At 38.2% G+C, this 20,510-nt stretch overlaps 1 protein-coding gene across 2 annotated transcripts; it reads left to right on the top strand.

The window, feature by feature from the left end:
- The first annotated feature begins 13,124 nt into the window (after positions 1–13,124).
- Positions 13,125–17,982, top strand: LOC130915003 (nuclear receptor coactivator 7). 2 transcript variants are annotated; one of them, XM_057834632.1, is made up of 7 exons: positions 13,125–13,251; positions 14,588–14,753; positions 15,487–15,636; positions 15,768–15,920; positions 16,013–16,108; positions 16,205–16,278; positions 16,922–17,980. In XM_057834632.1, exons 1-7 carry the CDS (start codon positions 13,226–13,228, stop codon positions 17,058–17,060), a joined length of 804 nt encoding a protein of 267 aa, XP_057690615.1. In that variant the 5' UTR covers positions 13,125–13,225; the 3' UTR covers positions 17,061–17,980. The 2 variants fall into 2 exon arrangements, with proteins under 2 accessions (XP_057690615.1, XP_057690616.1); XM_057834633.1 differs by lacking the exons at positions 13,125–13,251; positions 14,588–14,753 and adding an exon at positions 14,976–15,179 and having other exon boundaries at positions 16,922–17,982.
- The last annotated feature ends 2,528 nt before the right edge of the window (positions 17,983–20,510 follow it).

Raw genomic sequence — 20,510 nt, 5'->3', positions numbered from 1 at the left:
TATATTTTTTGTTTTAATATGGTTTCCTTAAGAGGAGAAACATGACTCATACATTCTTCTACTTCATTAATATTGTAATGAAGTTAAAGTTGAGGCGGCAACGTACAACATCTGTAGTCACACGGTGTGTCATTCCCTATAGGATGCACTGCAGGGAAAATAAACATTTAATCATGAAGGCTCATTATGTATTTGGAGCCAACTTACTCATTTTAATAGTAGGCTAATATAGCTAATACAGATACATAAAGCATTCGCTGCTTCCATTATAAGGCTTCCAATTTTTGCCGCTTTAGACATATAAGACAGATATAATTTGTTTTGGTTCAATATGGCTCTTTCAACATTTTGGGTTGCTGACCCCTGCTCTAACCTAATAGGACTAAGCTTGACGGACTCTTTACGCTTTATTAGCTTGCATACGAAAACAAGTCTGTCTTTTGTTTGTAGCATGAAAAACCTAAACAATTTCCACTTATTATATTTTCTCTTCTTCTTAAATACCCTTGGTAAGAACCACCTTTTCATCTTTTGCCACAAGCATTTCCCTGACGCAAATGATGTGCTAGAAAGGAAGTGAGACTACCTACTAGCTTAAATTTTTTTTAAAAACTGAATACAACTGTGCTGTATACGACTCAAGTGGTCACTGGCACAAATGTTTCATAAGATTGTCATTACATAACATTCATTAAAGTCCAGTGCCACCATGAAGTGAAAAGTAAGCAGTTTATTTAAGACAGGATAGCCTTGCGAGGCAAAGGATAGTAGACCATACTATCTGTTACAATAAAGTTCTTACTAAGAAGAATTATCACAGTCCCATCCTGTTTTTTTACCCCCCCAAATTCCTCTTGCATAATCCTGTAGAGCTTGCCAACTAGGACAGCCTTCCTGGCCGACTTCAGCTTTACCGCAGATGGTAGCATTTTTTCTCTCTGTCTTCTGCTTTAACAGTGTGCAATTTCAGACCGGCATGCACTCTCTGTACATGCAAGAATACAGTTATCCAGTGAGTTTTTCGTGAAAATCACAACCCCCCCCCCCCCCCCCCACAATGAGCTTCCACTGTGGTCATTTTACTTCAACCTTTAAACTGACATTTGTGATCTAAAGAACGTGTGCAGGACATTTAACTGGCTATTCCTGCATTATCAAATGTGAATGCAAAAGCCACATTGATATTTCTACCATTAATTAATTATAATGCTCATTTACCCTCGATGTTAGAAGTATCACAATTTTGTACAGTATGTTGCCTTAGAATGTCATTTTTCATCATTTATTTAAATAGTTACAGTTAAGCATGAGCATATGTGCAATCTTATGCATTTCTGTTTTTAAAAATTGCTTTAATGTTTATTCGATCTAAGGATGCTACATACTGTATCTTCCCACCAAAAGATATGTGGTATTCCCTTCCTTGAAATTCCTTCTGTTGTCAATATGAAACAAGTAAAAACCTGTTTTAAACGATTGCACAACCTTACACTGCTGGCCAAAAGCATTGGCACCCCTGCAAATCTGTCAGATAATGCTAAATTTCTCCCAGAAAATGATTGCAATTACAAATGCTGTGGTAGTAATATCTTCATTTATTTTGTTTGCAATGAAAAAACACAAAAGAGAATAGAATTTTTTTTTTAATCATTATCATTTTACACAAAACTAAAAAAAAAAATGGGCCGAACAAAAGTATTGGCACCTTTTGAAAAATCATGTGATGCTTCTCTAATTTGTGTAATTATCAGCACATGTTACTTACCCGTGGCACGTAACAGGTGGTGGCGATAACTAAATCACACTTGCAGCCAGTTAAAATGGATTAAAACTGACTCAACCTCTGTCCTGTGTCCTTGTGTGTAACACATTGAGCATGGAGAAAAGAAAGAAGACCAAAGAACTGTGAGAGGACTTGAGAAACAAAATTGTTCGGAAGCATGGGCAATTTCAAGGCTGCAAGTCATTCATCAAAGACCTAAATGTTCCTGTGTCTACCGTGCACAGTGTCATCAATAAGTGTAAAGTCCATGGCACTGTGGCCATCCTCCCTAGATTTAGAAGAAAAGAAAAATTGACGAGAGATTTCAATGAAAGATTGTGCGGATGGTGGCTAAAGAACCTCAACAAACATCTAAACAAGTTCAAGCTGTCCTGCAGTCCGAAGGTACAACAGTGTCAACCCGTGCTATCCGTCGGCGTCTGAATTAAAAAGGGACTCTATGGTAGGATGCCCAGGAAGACCCCACTTCTGACCCAGAGACATAAAAAAGCCAGGCTGGAGTTTGCCAAAACTTAGCTGAGAAAGCCAAAAAAGTTTTGGAAGAATGTTGTCTGGTCAGATGAGACAAAAGTAAAGCTTTTTGGGAAAAGGCAAAAACGAGGCCTTCAAGAAAAGAATGCAGTCCCCACAGTCAAACATGGCAGAGGTTCCCTGATGTTTTGGGGTTGCTTTGCTTCCTCTGGCACTGGACTACTTGACCGTGTGCATGGCATTATGAAGTCTAAAGATGGAAAATTCTAAAGTGGCCAGCAATGAGTCCAGACCTGAATCCCATAGAACACCTGTGGAGTTAATTGAAAATGGCAGTTAGGAGAGGGCACCCTTGAAATCTCAGAGACCTGGAGCAATTGGCCAAAGAACAATGGTCTAAAATTCCAGCAGAACATTGTAAGATACTCATTGATGGATACCGGAAGCGGTTGCTTGCAGTTATTTTGTCTAAAGGTTGTGCTACCAAGTATTAGGCTAAGGGTGCCAATAAGTTTGGCCGGCCCATTTTTGGAATTTTGAGGTAAATGATAGTGATTTAAATATTTTTTTCATTCTCTTTTGTGTTTTTTCATTGCAAGCAAAATAAATGAAGATATTACTACCAAAGCATTTGTAATTGCAATCATTTTCTGGTAGAAAATTAAGCACTATCTGACAGAATTGTAGGGGTGCCAATACTTTTGGCCAGTAGTGTATATGGCAGCAAGTCAAGTCAGATTCAGTCCAATAAAACTTTGACAAATATAATACAATATATCAATAGAACAAATTTACCATAACGAAGCTATTTTATTTGACCTATACCCCTTGTTCTGCCAAAATCTTCTACATCGGCGAAACGTCTACATTAGTCGAATTTGACACCCAAAGTACTACCGTGCGCTCTAAACTTGTTTTGTTTAGATGCATACAGGCATAACATACTAAAAATACGCCTGAAGGAAATACTTAAATGTAGTTATATCAAATAAGGATGGTTTAAATTTGCTACGTGACTAATGTGGTCAACTGCTTCAAAGCTAACACACAAAAAAAAAAAAAATGGTTAAAAGTATTAGAGGGTAATACATGCAAAAAGTATCTTTGAGGCAGTAAAAAGGTTCTAAAAACCTAAATAAAAACAAAAATAGTGAGTTCTCGCCGCTTCTAACCGATGTGCGCATGCGTGCGGATGCTTGCGCAAGCGCCCTGAGCATTGTGTAGGACGTTTCGCCGCGTAGTAAGGAATGGCCGAACACCCCTCCCTAATATTAGCACAAAATCAAATTAAGTTGGAAGCTGACGTAAAACATAAATAAAAACAGAATGCAGTGATTTCAGAAATGTCAACCTATATTCAATTGAACACACCTCAAAGATGAGATATTTATTGTTCAACATTGAAAATGATTGTGTAGTATTTTTTTGTTGCCTATATCACGTTCCCAGAAAGTCGGGACATTGGCAAGAAAAAAACAAAATGTACAATTCCATGCTCCATAGTACCAATAAAAGATTCAATATTTCGTTGGCTTCTCTTGGCCTGAGCTCATCTAAGACTTAATGTTGCAAAGTGGAAAAGTGTCCTGGATGTTGGTGCCTGACAATTTCACTTTTCAAATCCAGTTTGGAAAGCATGGACATTGTTTCCTCCAGGCTGCAGAGAATAAACAATATTATGATTGTCTCAAAATCCCAAATCAGTGGATATTTGCAAAAAACAAAGAGTTTTATCATTTTGAGTATATTCCATATCTCGTCTTTACAGTGTAATCAAGTGAGTATACTTAAGTCAATATTATATATATATATACACAGTGCCTTGCAAAAGTATTCGGCCCCCTTGAACCTTGCAACCTTTCGCCACATTTCAGGCTTCAAACATAAAGATATAAAACTTTAATTTTTTGTCAAGAATCAACAACAAGTGGGACACAATCGTGAAGTGGAACAAAATTTATTGGATAATTTTAACTTTTTTAACAAATAAAAAACTGAAAAGTGGGGCGTGCAATATTATTCGGCCCCCTTGCGTTAATACTCTGTAGCGCCACCTTTTGCTCCAATTACAGCTGCAAGTCGCTTGGGGTATGTTTCTATCAGTTTTGCACATCGAGAGTCTGACATTCTTGCCCATTCTTCCTTGCAAAACAGCTCGAGCTCAGTGAGGTTGGATGGAGAGTGTTTGTGAACAGCAGTCTTCAGCTCTTTCCACAGATTCTTGATTGGATTCAGGTCTGGACTTTGACTTGGCCATTCTAACACCTGGATACGTTTATTTTTTAACCATTCCATTGTAGATTTGACTTTATGTTTTGGATCATTGTCCTGTTGGAAGATCAATCTCCGTCCCAGTCTCAGGTCTTGTGCAGATACCAACAGGTTTTCTTCCAGAATGTTCCTGTATTTGGCTGCATCCATCTTCCCGTCAATTTTAACCATCTTCCCTGTCCCTGCTGAAAAAAGCAGGCCCAAACCATGATGCTGCCACCACCATGTTTGACAGTGGGGATGGTGTGTTCAGGGTGATGAGCTGTGTTGCTTTTACGCCAAACATATCGTTTTGCATTGTGGCCAAAAAGTTCGATTTTGGTTTCATCTGACCAGAGCACCTTCTTCCACATGTTTGGTGTGTCTCCCAGGAGGCTTGTGGCAAACTTTAAACGAGACTTTTTATGGATATCTTTGAGAAATGGCTTTCTTCTTGCCACTCTTCCATATAGGCCAGATTTGTGCAGTGTACGACTGATTGTTGTCCTATGGACAGACTCTCCCACCTCAGCTGTAGATCTCTGCAGTTCATCCAGAGTGATCATGGGCCTCTTGGCTGCATCTCTGATCAGTTTTCTCCTTGTTTGAGAAGAAAGTTTGGAAGGACGGCCGGGTCTTGGTAGATTTACAGTGGTCTGATGCTCCTTCCATTTCAATATGATTGCTTGCACAGTGCTCCTTGAGATGTTTAAAGCTTGGGAAATCTTTTTGTATCCAAATCCGGCTTTAAACTTCTCCACAACAGTATCTCGGACCTGCCTGGTGTGTTCCTTGGTTTTCATAATGCTCTCTGCACTTTAAACAGAACCCTGAGACTATCACAGAGCAGGTGCGTTTATACGGAGACTTGATTACACACAGGTAGATTCTATTTATCATCATCGGTCATTTAGGACAACATTGGATCATTCAGAGATCCTCACTGAACTTCTGGAGTGAGTTTGCTGCACTGAAAGTAAAGTGGCCGAATAATATTGCACGCCCCACTTTTCAGTTTTTTATTTGTTTAAAAAGTTTAAATTATCCAATAAATGTTGTTCCACTTCACGATTGTGTCCCACTTGTTGTTGATTCTTGACAAAAAAATTACATTTCATATCTTTATGTTTGAAGCCTGAAATGTGGCGAAAGGTTGCAAGATTCAAGGGGGCCGAATACTTTTGCAAGGCACTGTATATATATATATATATATAAATACAGGCAGCTAAAATGGATTTACAAAATATTGTATTCTGTTTTCATGCGCGTTTTAGCATCGCAACATCGCCGCTTCATTGGAATTTTGGTTGGTAACTTATCTTCAGATTGATCTATACTGGCACCAGTAGCACACTGATTGAGTCGTTAGCACTTCTACCTTACAGTTCTGAGATCAAGGGTTCAATCCTGGGCTCTTGCCTTCCTGTGTGGAGTTTCCATGTTCTCTCCGTGCCTGCGTGTTTTTCATACAGGTAATCCGGTTGTTTATCGCCTTGCTCCCTGTGATTAGCGGGAAACCAATTTAGTGTGCACACCTTCTACTGCCCATAGTTAGCTGGTAAAGGCTCCACCACTCCCGTGAACCTCATGGGGATAAGCAGCATGTATGATGAATGAAAATAATGGAAGGTAACTTACTTTTTCTGTCATTGTTCCAAAAGTATGTGCATGGAACACTGAACTGCATGCACAAATCAATGGAGAGTAATGTTTTTTTTTTTTTTTTTAAATTACAGGCTTCAAAAATCTACTTTTTGCAAGGGCAAATAAAATAAAAATTAAAACTATATGTGTGTGTATACACATGTGTGCACGTGCAAATGCTCACATTTATCGACAATCGCACGTAACTTCGGTATTACATGCACTGGGTGTGTGTGTATGTGTTTGTGTCATTACTTTTGGCCTAGTAGTGACTACTCACATGCATGATTTGTTCCTAGAGAGGGACACATGTTGTATTCTTGATTTTGTACTTTTTTTGTGTTCATGTTGTCTGACTACGTGCGAGTTGGCAAAGAGCTAAGAGGACACCATGGTCCTGCAAAGACTGCTCCTTAAGGCTGCTGCCAATGTCATTTGGTTACAATGTCCTTATGTTTTTCCCAGAGATCAAAACTGTGACTATTTTTGCTGAACTCATTTTTTTGAACACATTCAATTTTATGAATAACAGTCACTCACTCTAATGGAACTTTTGTTATGCTCAAATACATTTTGCAAAATACAAACAAAGAGATATGTAAGTTGGGTTGTAGTTGGGTTTTTGACATCGAAGCACTCTTAGGCCATTAAAAAAAAGGGTAACTGTTACACGAAAAAAATGCAAGAAATAAATCTGTGAAACCTTTTGGTATTACATGGAAGTATGCACAGTTTATTTATCGTTATGGTTCATGGAGCGGAGGGGATCCCAAAGCAGACATGGTTAAAGGCAGGTTGTGATGAGCAAAAATCGTTGATTTGCTGTGAGGCAGGGTAAGGTGTGAGCTGACAGGTGACAAAGCCCAAGGTTGAGGGCAGGTTGACAGCAGCAGGCGAAGGCCGAATATAGACTCACTGGCAGCTTTGCTTGTGGTACAAGAATGTGCAAAAGGTGGATGAATCTCAGGAATGTCTCAAGCTTAAAGATCCTGGAATCATAATAAGGGAAGGTGACAAACAAGGGGAGATACAACAGATGACGAAACTAGACAAGTTGATCGGGCAATGAGGTGGAGTGTCCACTAGCTTTTAAAGGTGATTGCTGGCACCTGTGGCCTCTCTACCTGTCTGGTATCCATTCTGTAATCAGATAAAAAAAATGCAGAACTGCCCATGTTGGGCCAGGTCTCAAGAGGGGGAAGAGGCCCTGACAATTTATGAAATTTTATCACAAAGAAAATAGTCTGGTGAAGTAATACTGAATTTATTCAGTAATTGTGAGCAAAAAATCTTGAGCATATTGGCCCGAATAATCAGACTAAAAATTGTCATTTGGCATTTTGGACACCTACCTGGACTCAAAGTGATCACCTTAACTGAGTTTGTACATTAGTCTTCTACCAGAATTTATCAAAACTAAAATAGTAGTGAATTCTTGAGAAAAGATTTGAATGAAAAACCTTCTGTGATATAAAACCAATTTCAAATAGAAAAGCATTAAGAACAGCAGTAATTTCATAGGCTGCTCCTCAGCCACATGTTTAAGCCATACCCTTGATTGCTCTTACTCAATTGATCCTGTTACCGCTACTGTCACACAACAGGACTGCTGCCTGAGGAGGAGTAGTGTTACTGACGTCACACATTGATTCAGCTCTTCTACGACCCTAATGTCAGATGGAAAATGGACTTATGATGCCTCTTATGACACTTGCTGTTCTATACGAGACATGAGTTGCAACAATCAATTCCAGAGGATAGCAATGGACCATCGACCAGTTTTTATAATCTGGGATGTAGAGAGTGACGCAGAGTTTAGCGATATTCCTGACTTGATGAAAGGAAATCTTGGAGACTTATTTACCTTCAAAGGTCAGTTGCAGGTCAAATCAAAATCCAGGGTTTGTTTGTGACTGATGGCTATAGAGCGAGATACTAGATAAAGAGGAGAACTAGATCTGGTAGGTACCAACCAGCATTAGCCACTTTTGCACTGTAGGAATTATCTGCAGTTCCTAGAACTTTGGGGGGATGATGACATAATTTTGCGTGTTCGCACATGTAGGAATTAGGGACCACAAACTCGAGTTCCGAGAACCATTTTAGTTCCCTCTCTTATATAGGGACTTTCAGTGGGGCCTTAAGAATTCTTACGCCCCTTCCATACTTGTGCGTCTCAAGGAGCCGCCATATTAAAAAAAAAACAAAAAAACTACGCTATACTAAATCTGTGTGCTCTTCCAGACTCGTCGTTAGACGCTGGAGTTGCTCGCTGATGGAAACTATTCCTTTCAAACATGCAAGGGTTTTAGGGTCTGTCCGTTTGTCCGTCCATCCATCCATCATCTATCGCTTAACCCGGGGTCAGGTCGCGGGGGCAGCAGCTTTCGCAGAACCATCCGGCGGGATCCCAAGGCATTCCTAGGCCAGCAGAGGGACATAGTCTCTTCAGCGTGTCCTGGGTCGTCCCCGGGGCCTCTTGCCGGTGGAACATGCCCGGAACACCTCTCCAGGGAGGCGTCCAGGAGGCATCCGAACCAGATGCCCGAGCCACTTCAACTTGCTCCTTTCAAAGCGGGGGAGTAGCGGCTCGAAACCGAGTCCCTTCCAGATGACTGAGCTTTTCAAGGCAAGGCAAGGCAATTTTTTTTTAATATAGCACAATTCAACACAAGGCAATTCAAAGTGCTTTACATCACATGGAGATCATAAAAATCACATTAAAATCAATAGGACGTAAAAACAAAGACAATCGAAATAGGAAATAAAATTATACGTAAAAATCACATTTAATCATGAATAGAATTAAAAAAAAATAATAATAATAATTCCAAAAAATAAAGGAAAAAAAAAATGCACAAGAGGAATAGAAAGCAAATAGATTGAAATATATAGACAGTTATGGATATGCAGTGCACCCTAGCTACTGTAGCTGGGGGTCGGACCACAAAGGCCCTCGCCTTTGGCTGCCGCCCAACTCTCTACGCATCCGACCACTTTGCCCCCCCCCTCCATTTATTTTTTTGTCATCATAAGAGGTCATTTTGAGCCATTGTTTGTCTGGCCCCTCATCTAGGACCTGGGTGACCCCGCCAGGGGCTTAAAGCCCAAGACAACATAGCTCCCAGGATCAGTGGGACACACAAACTCCTCCACCACGATAAGGTGATGACTCAAGGAGAGGGATCCTCAGGTGTTCCTACAGTCCGAAAGCAGCTATTGACTCGTTTTAGTTGTTTTTCTCTCTTTTTTTTTTTTTTTTTTTTTGCTTTGTTTATTGTGAAGCACCGTTGTGTGATAAAAGGAAAGACAAGAATATACAATGAAAGGCCGAGTATAAAGTCATGAAAGACCATCGAATCGCAAATTTCTTTCGACCCTGATTATGGAGAAAATACTGGACTGTCTCAGGAAATTAGGATACACAATATTCTAATTTTTTGAGACAGTCTCAAAAAATTAGAATTTTGTATATTCTAATTTTCTGAGACAGTCCAGTAATGTTTAATGATAGACTCGAATTTGGTGTAAAGATGCTAAAAAAGAGGCACAGAATTTATATACTTACTTTACTTGTTAAATCTGCTGTTGTCTATCTTTTGTCTCCATCTGAGACACAGACGAAACCCGCCTCACATCTTGGGTCTTCTTACATCATCTAACCGTTTCACCAAAAAGCCCTTTGTCCTCAATCTCTTGTTCGCACAAATGAAAACTAGCACTTTGGCAAATTGACACTCTTTGTGTTCTTTCAAGCAAAAACCATGCATAAAATGACTATTTAAGAGATGACTGACATACAAGTTATTTCTGTATAACAACACATGGCACAATGGATATTAATGACATCACAAGTAATGGTGGAAAATCAGGAATACTAACATTTCATTGGCTTAAACAGTGCCGGCATTTAGAAATGTCTGCCACCACTTATAATGACCACTTCCAAGAAATTTTGGCTTTTATCCATGTTTTCTCCCACTGTTATTACTATCAGCAAAATACAATTCTGTTTTTTCAATTTATTAAACATGAATATTTCAAAACATGAATACGGTATGCACAAAGTAAAGGTTTTCTTTTTCTCTCCCGTTTAAGAAAACAATGCAAGCACTTTGTGTTTCAATGATTCTAGTTCAAATAGTCACATTAATTCCTGTGAAGGAAAAACATTGAGTATTAGTTGATTAAGGAACCCACAAGGAAAATGACCAAAATGTAAACAGCCTCATTAGAAAACTAGCCATTTAGCTATGGTTAACAGTCAATTGTTGGGAAAGAGGTTTCTTTGAACTTTTGTACACTAGTATTTACTTGAACAGTCGATAGAACGTGAACAGATACCCATATCTCTCAAAGTCCCATCCCTTTTTTGTCCCCCACCCCCAAAATCCTGAACCTTACATAAGGGTAAAAAAAAAAAAAGTCTTTCTGAGCTTCGGTTTACTGCAACTCATAGCTCTACCCCCTCTTTTTCGCCAGCTATATATCATTTGCAACAGGCACATTTTTTCCCCAAGCTTCCTTTGCCTCAAAGTATACAGAAAGTAGGACAAACAGACCAAAGAGACTGCAAGAGAAAAACCCCCAATGAGAAACAGATGTGTTCACGCTTTTTATAGATGAGTATAGATTACATTGTATATGTCATTTTTTTTCTTTAAATGGAATCCAGAGCATTCATTAATGATTAGAGTATGCTCATTCTTTTGACACTGTATAATACATGATTACTTTGCAAGATTTCTTTTGGATTTAGGACTTATCTTTTTGATACAGTGGTATGAAAAAGTATCTGAACCTTTTGGAATTTTTCACATTTCTTGATGAAATCACCATCAAATGTGATCTGATCTTTGTCATAACCATACAGATGAAAAAAAAACAGTGTCTACTTTAACTAATACCACCTAAACATTATAGGTTTTCATATTTTAATGAGAATAGTATGCAAACAATGACAGAAGGGAGAAAATTAAGTAAGTGAACCATCACATTTAATATTTTGTGCCCCCCCTCCTTTGGTAGCAATAACTTTAACCAGAAACTTCCTGTAGATGCAGATCAGTCTGCACATCGATCAGGACAAATCTTGGCCCATTGTTCTCTACAAAACTGCTGTAGTTCAGTCAGATTCCTGGGATGTCTGACATCAATCGCTGTCTTAAGGTCATGCCACAGCATCTCAAGTCTGGACTTGGCCACTATAGAACATGCATTTTGTTCTTCTGAAACTATTCTGAAGTTGATTTACTTCTGTGTTTTGGATCATTGTCTTGTTTCAGCATCCACCCTCCCCCCCCCCCTTTTCTTTCTTTTTCTTTTCTTTTTTTTTTTCTCAGCTTTTAGCCTGCTTCACAGTGGGGATGAGGTGTTGATGTTGGTGAGCAGTTCCATGTTTCCTCCACCCATGACATTGTGTTACTCCCAAACAATTAAACTTTGGTTTCACCAGTCCACAAAATATTTTGCCAAAACTTCTTTGGAGTGTCCAAATGCCTTTTTGCAAACATTGAACAAGCAACAATGTTTTTTTTTAGACAGCAGTGGCTTCCTCCGTGGAGTCCTCCCATGAGCACCATTCTTGGCCATATAGTTGAGGTGTGCACAGAGATATTGGACTGTGCCAGTGATTTCTGTAAGTCTTTAGCAGACACTCTAGGGTTCTTTTTTTTTACGTCTCTGGGTATTCTGCGCTGAACTCTTGGCGTCATCTTTGGTGGACGACCACTTCTTGGGAAAGAAGGAGCAGTGCCAAACTCTCTCCATTTGTAGACATCTTCTCATACTGTCGGATGATAAACATCCAGACTTTTAGAGATGGTTTTGTATCCTTTCCCAGCAAATCAACAATCCTTGATCGCAGGTCTCTTTTGATGGAGCCATGATGCGCATCAGACAATGCTGCTCATCAAGACATTTCTTACTAGGTGTGTGTTTTATAGTGGGCAAGGCAGCTTTAAACCACTCATCAGTGATTGGGCACACAACTGACTTAAAAAATGTTTGGTAAAAATTTAAATTGCTCTTTAAGTCTCCTTAGGCAGAGGGTTCACTTTCTTATTTTTCACCCTTCTCCCATTATTTGCATACTATCCTCATTAAAAAAATAAAAACCTATAAATGTTTGGGTGGTCTTAGTTAAAGAAGACACTGTATTTTCATCTGTGTGATTTTGACAAAGATCAGATCACATTTGATGGTGATTTTATGCAGAAAGGTGAGAAATTCCTAAAGGTACTTTTTCATACCAATGTAAGATTACTGTGAAACCACCAAATGAATTTATTAAAAGTGTTTGTGAACATACATGAGTCTGTGAGAAGAAACTAAGAAAGAGAAAGGGAAATGAAAAGACGAACTGACAAGTGTTCAGTCAATCAAATCAATATTGCCTCATTCTGTTGTGGCTATAATGTAATGAGTTTAATGTCTTGTGAGGGAGGCTGGAGAGGACCAACTTTAAGACCCTCTACGAATAAAAAATTACGCAAGATCCAGAGGAGTTGGAGATACATGAGAAGAAAAAAAATGTCTAAAAATTAGGAACAAATGTTGGAGAAGTGAGAGCTTTTTTTTTTTACTGCAGTTCCGAGGGGTTTGCTTGTGGCCTCTTTAACACTAGTTTACTGTATGTTAGCCTTAATGCATGTATGTTTCGACTGTTACATGTAAATGAATAAATACAATCTGAAGTGGTATATTTTTTCTATACCCACTACACTGTTGCTTTGCAATGTCACTCTGTCCCTGAGCCACAAACTTGACACATTAACTCAATGAACTCCTAAGGACAGGGACAGGGAGCACGTCGCGTTAATCACTAACATATGTTTCCAGCCCCCTTTGTGAAATACTAGTGCAAAAACGCAAACTTGCCAAATACTGCTAGCTTTCAGAGGGAAAGGGAGGGTTTATGGTCAGAGGGGTTTAACTCAGCACTGGCCCAGCAGTATAAAATAGAAGCTCCCTCACAGGCACATTGTGGACATGCTGCTCCAGCATTGAGCCTCCAAACCCCATCTCTTTTCTTCTCCTCTTTCCACATCACCACCACCTCTACTTTGCCAGTCAACAATGGGAGTTGCCTACAGTGTTGGAGAGTAAGTGAAGAGACGCTGGAGACATATTTGATGGAATGTGAATACATCGGGGATTTTTTTTTCTTTTCTTTTTGTTTTTTTGATTTTTTACTAGGGAGAAGTTGCATTGAAAATTGTTTTATGTAATGATGGTTGCATGCATACATTTCAAACAAAGAGTATTTTTTTCCCGATTGCACAAGTGAAGTAGAACTCCTGCAAAACGTTGCTTAGTTAATTCAAAAGGTTATGATTAATACTCAAGGCATTTGAAGTTGTCAACCAATTGTTCTGCGATATGCATGCCTCAACAGATACAGTATTTCGGTAGCAAGTTAATTTCGCACTCATCGCTGCTTGCTCAGATTGAACTGTAATCACTGTAGTTTAATCATTTTTTAACACACTTGTGATAAAAGATGTAATTTAACCTAAACATTATTGAAGTGGTGGTTTTAATGATAACAATGAACAATGCAAATGAACTGTTACAATGGGTTTGGGGGGAATCACGCAATGGCCACACCATTGGGCACCCCTTTACTAGCTAATAGGATCCAATGCAACACCTGGATCCAAAGTTTGATCTTTTTAAAGATAATGCTTTCGGCATAGATGTATTAAATATAAATGATGAATGCTTGCAATTTTTCGAGTTTGCACCGGTGTAGAGATGTTATTTCTGATTTTTCAAATAAATTATTAGAGTTGTTCGTTAATGACTTTTTAACTGATAACTGATATCCCAATATTGTCCAACTACAAAAGTCTGATACCAATATCAAACCTATACAGATATATGCGGATGTGGAAATAACATATTATGGCTATGGAACTTGTCAATCATTTATTGTTCATTCATTTAATTTTTGCACAATGAATGCAAATGGTCTGCTCACATAGCATCTTAGTTTGGTGACATCTAATGGTCAATAAGCATAAATGCTGTGCTAAGCGCTGACCGGCCCTTGTACAGAGGCAGAATGCTTCTACTCTCACTTTGAAAGCAACATGCATCTTGGCAATAAACCGATAATGAAAAACCAATGTCGATATTATCCGATATTATTTTAAAATGCTTTTATTTGTGTAATATCGGGTAGCCGATAATATCGGGGAACTCTATCAATTATGTTAATAAGCTACATTACATGAGAAATGCAATATACTGTATTAACACTATCATCCTTTAGTGCCATATTATGATACCACATCCTATGTAGTAACATTGTGTACTTGAAGTGGATGGAAAATATATGCCTTAACTAGTGTGACCTTTTCTTTCTCTAAGAACATTATGTGTGTGCTTGTGCTTGTTTAAGAAGTAATAAAGCTCATTGTACTTCTGTCTTTATAGGGTTGACCACCTCTATACCTTCTTTGTACAATGGTCGCCAGATATGTGCACAAACAGCAACAATAAGAACAGCAAACCCCACTTTCAGAATCATTGTCATGTACCAAAGAAGAATAAGGGGACTTCAAACAAGCAGCTAACCAATCCTGCAGCAACAAATTGGGGGGTAAGGCTTTTTACTTGCATATTACATATTGTAATGACTGTTGTGCCCAGCAAGAGCACCTTTAGGCGCTATGGGGGCTTGGCATTGTTCCCAGCGGTTACAACTCCCACTCACTCTTTATATGGACATCCTTTCTCTGACTACTTCCCGTCATAGATAAACGGCACACCCCCTTCCTGATTTACCAGAAAAAGAAACCATACAGTGTAGCAGTGCTAACCAATGATGTGTACTAGTTTGAGCTCCATCCTTTCATCTCACTAATTTTTCTGAAAGAGAAAGTTAGTGAGAGGGGAGCAGTGGATGCATGCAGTTGGATAAATTGTGGCATATTAGAAGGACATTTGACAAAGAGCTATGAAGCCATTACCTGACAATGTCAAGGTGGTATATTTTGCCAGTGACCTTATGGAGCCCTATGTTCAGGTACAGGACTTTAATTATGTTATGTGTTATATATTATTGTGCTTTGGTTAAGGAGGAGAATGAGATGGCTTACAGAGTTCGTATGACTGAGTTTACCATGCATACATTTAATTTGGAATGATCTGTTACATCTTAATTTTAGTTTTTTGTTTTGTTTTGTTTTGTTATAGCTAGGATGTGTGTAGCATATAAGGTAGATCAAAGAGCACCCCCTCGCCCCATATAAATAAATAAATAAATAAAGACAGTGTTTTTAAAGAGAGAACCATTGACTTTTAATGATTTTCTGCCTTTTAATCTGTTGCAGATTCTCACCGGAAAAGACCCAAAGCGCCGTTTAAGTCTATGCAGCTCCGACTCAGAAACAGAAGAACATGAGTACCGGGGGAACGCAAAAGACGTTCTCCCTGTTTTAAGTGACTATAGCGAGATCCTTGATGACAGGCACCTGATAAGTGTAAGTATTAGCTTTCACATACATCAGAATGAAGCAATAAGCATTTATCAACACAATTAAGAGTATAAAATCTGATAACCATTTGAACTGCAAGGATGGGTGACATGATTGACACCGTTTCCTCCTCATAGCTTGCATCTCACATGCCAGAAAGAACACAAGGCTATCGATGGCAACTGGTCTACAGCACTGCTGTCCATGGGAGCAGCTTAAAGACACTCTACAGAAACATGGTGGGTCTGGACAGTCCTGTGTTGCTGGTTGTTAAAGACATGCAAAAAAAGGTTTGTAATAGGGCAGTGCTCTTACGATATGATGAATACACAGCACCGGCTGTAAGCACTTCACAACTTGCTATCTGTCCATTATTCTTCAGGTTTTTGGAGCCTTTTCATCTGATCCGTTTCGAGTTAGCAAATACTGCTACGGCACAGGGGAAACTTTTCTATTCACCTTTAACCCTGACTTCCAGGTACAAACTCCATGATTAGTCTTATCACACCAAGATGTAAATAACTGACACGTACAAATGTCCCATTAAGTATATGTTAATTTGCCATTTATTCAGGCTTATAAGTGGACTGGGGAGAATTCTTACTTTGTAAGCGGAAACTTGGAGTCTCTTCATCTTGGAGGGGGCGGGTAGGTTTGCGTTACCTGTTATTTATGTGAAATTATTTTTATTGTATATACCGTATTTTTCGGACTATAAGTTGCACCTGAGTATAAGTCGCACCAGCCCAAAAATGCGCAATGAAGAGGAAAAAAAAATAAATATATGTCGCACCGGAGTATAAGTCACAATTTTGGGGGAAATTTACTTGATAAAATCCAACACATAGAAAACATATGTCATCTTGAAAGGCAATTTAAAATAAAAATTTAATAGAAAACAACATGCGAAATAAGTGTACAGTATGATAATGTTACATGATGCATGAACAACGAAATGCGAACGTGGCAGGTATGTTAACGTAACATAACTATTAAGAGTTATTCAGATAACTATAGCATAAAGAACATGCTAACAAGTTTACCGAACCATCAGTGTCACTCCAAAACACCAAAATAACATGTGAAATGATATAATAATGTGTTAATATTTTCACACACAAGTAGCTCCAGAGTATAAGTCGCACCCCCAGCCAAACTATAAAAAAACTGCGACCTATAGTCTGAAAAATCCGGTAATTAAATTATGTGAATTTTTTGCATGACTTTTGTGAGATAATCAAAATATGAGTTCCATGTTATTTAACTGCATCATGTTCATTTTCATTTACAGGGGAGAATTTGGGCTATGGATTGATGCAGATTTGTACCGAGGGTCGAGTTTTTCATGCCCCACATTCCACAATGCTCCACTCTCTACACAGAAAGACTTCATCATACAAGAGCTTGAGGTCTGGACAGTACGAAACTGAACAAGAACACCTGAGAGAAAAAAAAAGAGGAACCATTTAAAAGATGAGTGTGGGTGCTTTCCACCACAGCTGCGTCTCGCTAAATGAATGTGGCTGGCACCAATATGCAGGGTTGTTATACTGCCTCTCAGGCTGGTGTATCAGGTTTGAGCTTATTGCTACCAAAAACACAAGGGGTTGCATAAAATACTGTGATCCTGGGCATTGTTACCCAAAACTAGTGCCTGCCATCAGAAGCCTACACTAAGCGTTTTAAGCCTTCCATGCTCTCCTGTTTTTTGGAGAGTGTTAACAATCAAAGTTCCTAAACCTATTGGGTAAGAATCTTTGTGAAAACAAAGCACCTTTAGGATGAAAAAAAAATTAATGTACTGTATGTATGTGTGTTAATTGTTCAAACTTTGTTTACACTAGGCAGATGTGGTCCCACTGTTTCATACATGGATTTATATCACCCTTCTAAGGGATATCATACATGGTACAACCACTGTAATGATGATGTGCCTCAGAGTGATTTGTTTTCTGCTCCACACTGAGTATCATTAAAGTATCAGTACCAATTTGTATTTCAGAAATACAGTTGCTGGTAAGGGCCTCTAAGGTCAGATTAAATAAAAGTTCTCAATTTAACAAATACAACATATGATCTGTTATGTGTGCCATTTGAAATGAAAATGTGCTCATGTATTGACAGAACTGTAGTTTTCAGTTTTTACTGTGACTTCTCTGTTGGTAAAATACTGACAAACCTTTGTGTATTCTTTTTCTTTACACATTCTAGCAATTAAGAAAAAAGCCAGAAAGGGAGATCATTTTTCATTCTTTTCTATATTTTCCGGTGGTGCTGGCACTGCCAGTTTTTTTCTTGTTTGGAACTTCTAACATGTCTTTACTGCTGAATAAAATAGTATATTATTTGGAAACAGTTTTTTTTTTTTGTATATATCTTAACTGAACTGGTACTGCCATGTAACACATGCACCACAGGTAATACAAATCCTAGAATGCATCACCGTTATCACCTTGGTGGTTTGAATCAGTCTAAGAAGTGTAGTTTTGGGGGGATAGCAGTCCTTCAGTAAAGTTTGTCCATCAAGGCTGTTCATTATCTTTATACTACTGATAATGATGAGAAAAAAATTGGGACCAGAGCAGTAATGAAAATAGTTGGGTTTCCATCCTATCCTATCAACATTTTTAAGTATGGTAAATTAAGTAAAAATGTGTGATAGAAATGTAAATTCAGGCCGATTTCCATGTGTTTTTTTTAAAATGCTTTTTTTGTGTAAAGCTAGATAAAGAGATGACATCATTATTCGTTAGGGAACAACTGCCAACAAAACAAGTATCAACCTGCTTGTGCAAAAAGTCTGGTGACAATTTTTTCTACATTCAAGAAACATCCTAACGAACGGACGTCAAAGAAGTAGTTTAATTATACAGTTTGTATGCTTTAATCATCTTAATATACATAACATCTACATAATACAGTATCTACATATGATGTATTGGTGTGTATATGTTGTATATAGGGAGAAGGGGAAGAACGCTTCTGACCTAAGGCACCAAATTACTCATGCACAGCTCTGCTGCAGGGTGTACGAAAGCACACTTTTGACAAAGTGCACATACAGAACAGTCAATCAGCATTTTATCACAGCTGGGAAATTTGTGAATGCTTAAAATCAAATTGACAAAATTAGCAAAGTTACTCTGTTTTTTTAACAAATAGTCTAATTTTGCTCCCTCTATTAAAGACTAGCAGTATGGCCCGGCATTGCCATGCATACTACTTGTGCTGGGTTGTTGGGGCCAAGGTTAGTTAAATCGATACACAAGAAACCTCGAAATCAGAATTTTTTTCCTTCAGGTATGCTGGATGGATTTATCAAAAAGTATGGCCTGGAGTTGCTCGAGTTTTTGTAATGTGAATGCAATACATCCGAATGGCAGATAAAACATACTTTCCTTAAAGATACAGCTGGTATGTCGAAAGAGTAAAAGTACACCTTCAAGGGGTTAATGTGCAATCGCTTTTCCAACACTGTGTGCAGTTTTATGGGGAGCAACATGGAGAAGAATGAGAGGCAGTTTTTATGTGTCACACTTGGTTCACTTGTGCCCCATAGAAAACATGACCACAAGAGAGTGCATTTAAATTTGTACATGAAATCCCAAAGTTTGAAAATCAACTGCACCATTGCAATTGCAAGAGATGCGTCTTTTGCCCAAAAACATGGCCCTAATTTTCGGATTATCAATTTATTTTCTCCACTAAATAGAGGCCAACAGAGATCAAACCCAACATTCCCAGACACATAAAGCACAACTGTGTATATATATATATATATATATATATATATATATATATATATACAGTACATACATGTGGCGGAAAACACAGACAAGACTGAAAAAGCAGTTTCCGCTCTTGCACTCCTCTTTAAAGGAAACTGCTGTATTTTAAGCCAAAACAACTGTTGTGTTTGATAGAACAATATGTCTATACGCTGCCATAGCAGATTCATGGCGCATGAAGCCCCCGAACTATTTTTTAATTTGTCCGTTTTACCCTGGAAACCCCTGTTTGCAGACGTCGTACAAGCGCTTTTGTTTCAACCCAGCCATAAAACGAAGGTAATTAATTATATTTATTATTCAAAATGTCTGTCATTTTTAGCTTAGAATCATTAATTGATGTCTAATATTTTGTTTAAAAAAAAAAAAACGACTTTAAAAAATGATTCACTCGCATATTTTAAACTTTTAAACAAATTACGTCACAATGAAAAAAATGGTGTCTGTAAAAAAGTCACAGATATCTACCTCATAACTATCGCTTGATTGTATTTTTTCTGTTGCTGTCGCATTTTCTCTGATATGTTAGATGATAAAAAAGCGATCCAAACAAAGACAAAAAAACAAAAATGTTCAAAAGGGTAAATATATGAAAAAGAAAATCTCGACCACTCTTGATGTCTGTGATTTCTGCAACGCGACCTTTGTTATATTACCATGTTTCACTGATAAAATCTTCCAAAAAAATCAGACTGTGGCCATTCACAGCTGTGTCTTGACACTCAGTGATACATGTTACATGGAGTTTTTGGATCGAAACAAGTACGCGATAATTTCTCGTTAAAGTCATGGCGTCTGTATTTCTGCTCTCGCTCGCTCTCACCTCCAGATAGGGTTTTGCTGTTTTTTTTTTTTTTTTTTTTTAAATGCCTGCCTGTGTAAACATTTTCTTCCCCCAGAAAATATAGATTTTAAGCTTTCCAATGAGGTATCACACATGCATATCGGACAATTTTGAAATTTGGCCAAATTGGGGGTCTGAGTGTTTTCCGCCATATATACCATCAATTGCATGCATTTTATTGGTACAAATAAAAAAAGGTTCAGACTGAGACTTATAGAAACCAAACATCTTGCCAATATTTGTATATC

The sequence above is a fragment of the Corythoichthys intestinalis genome, chromosome 4 (assembly GCF_030265065.1).
Source record: "Corythoichthys intestinalis isolate RoL2023-P3 chromosome 4, ASM3026506v1, whole genome shotgun sequence".
Taxonomy (NCBI): domain Eukaryota; kingdom Metazoa; phylum Chordata; class Actinopteri; order Syngnathiformes; family Syngnathidae; genus Corythoichthys; species Corythoichthys intestinalis.
This window is presented reverse-complemented; position numbering and strand designations above follow the sequence as displayed.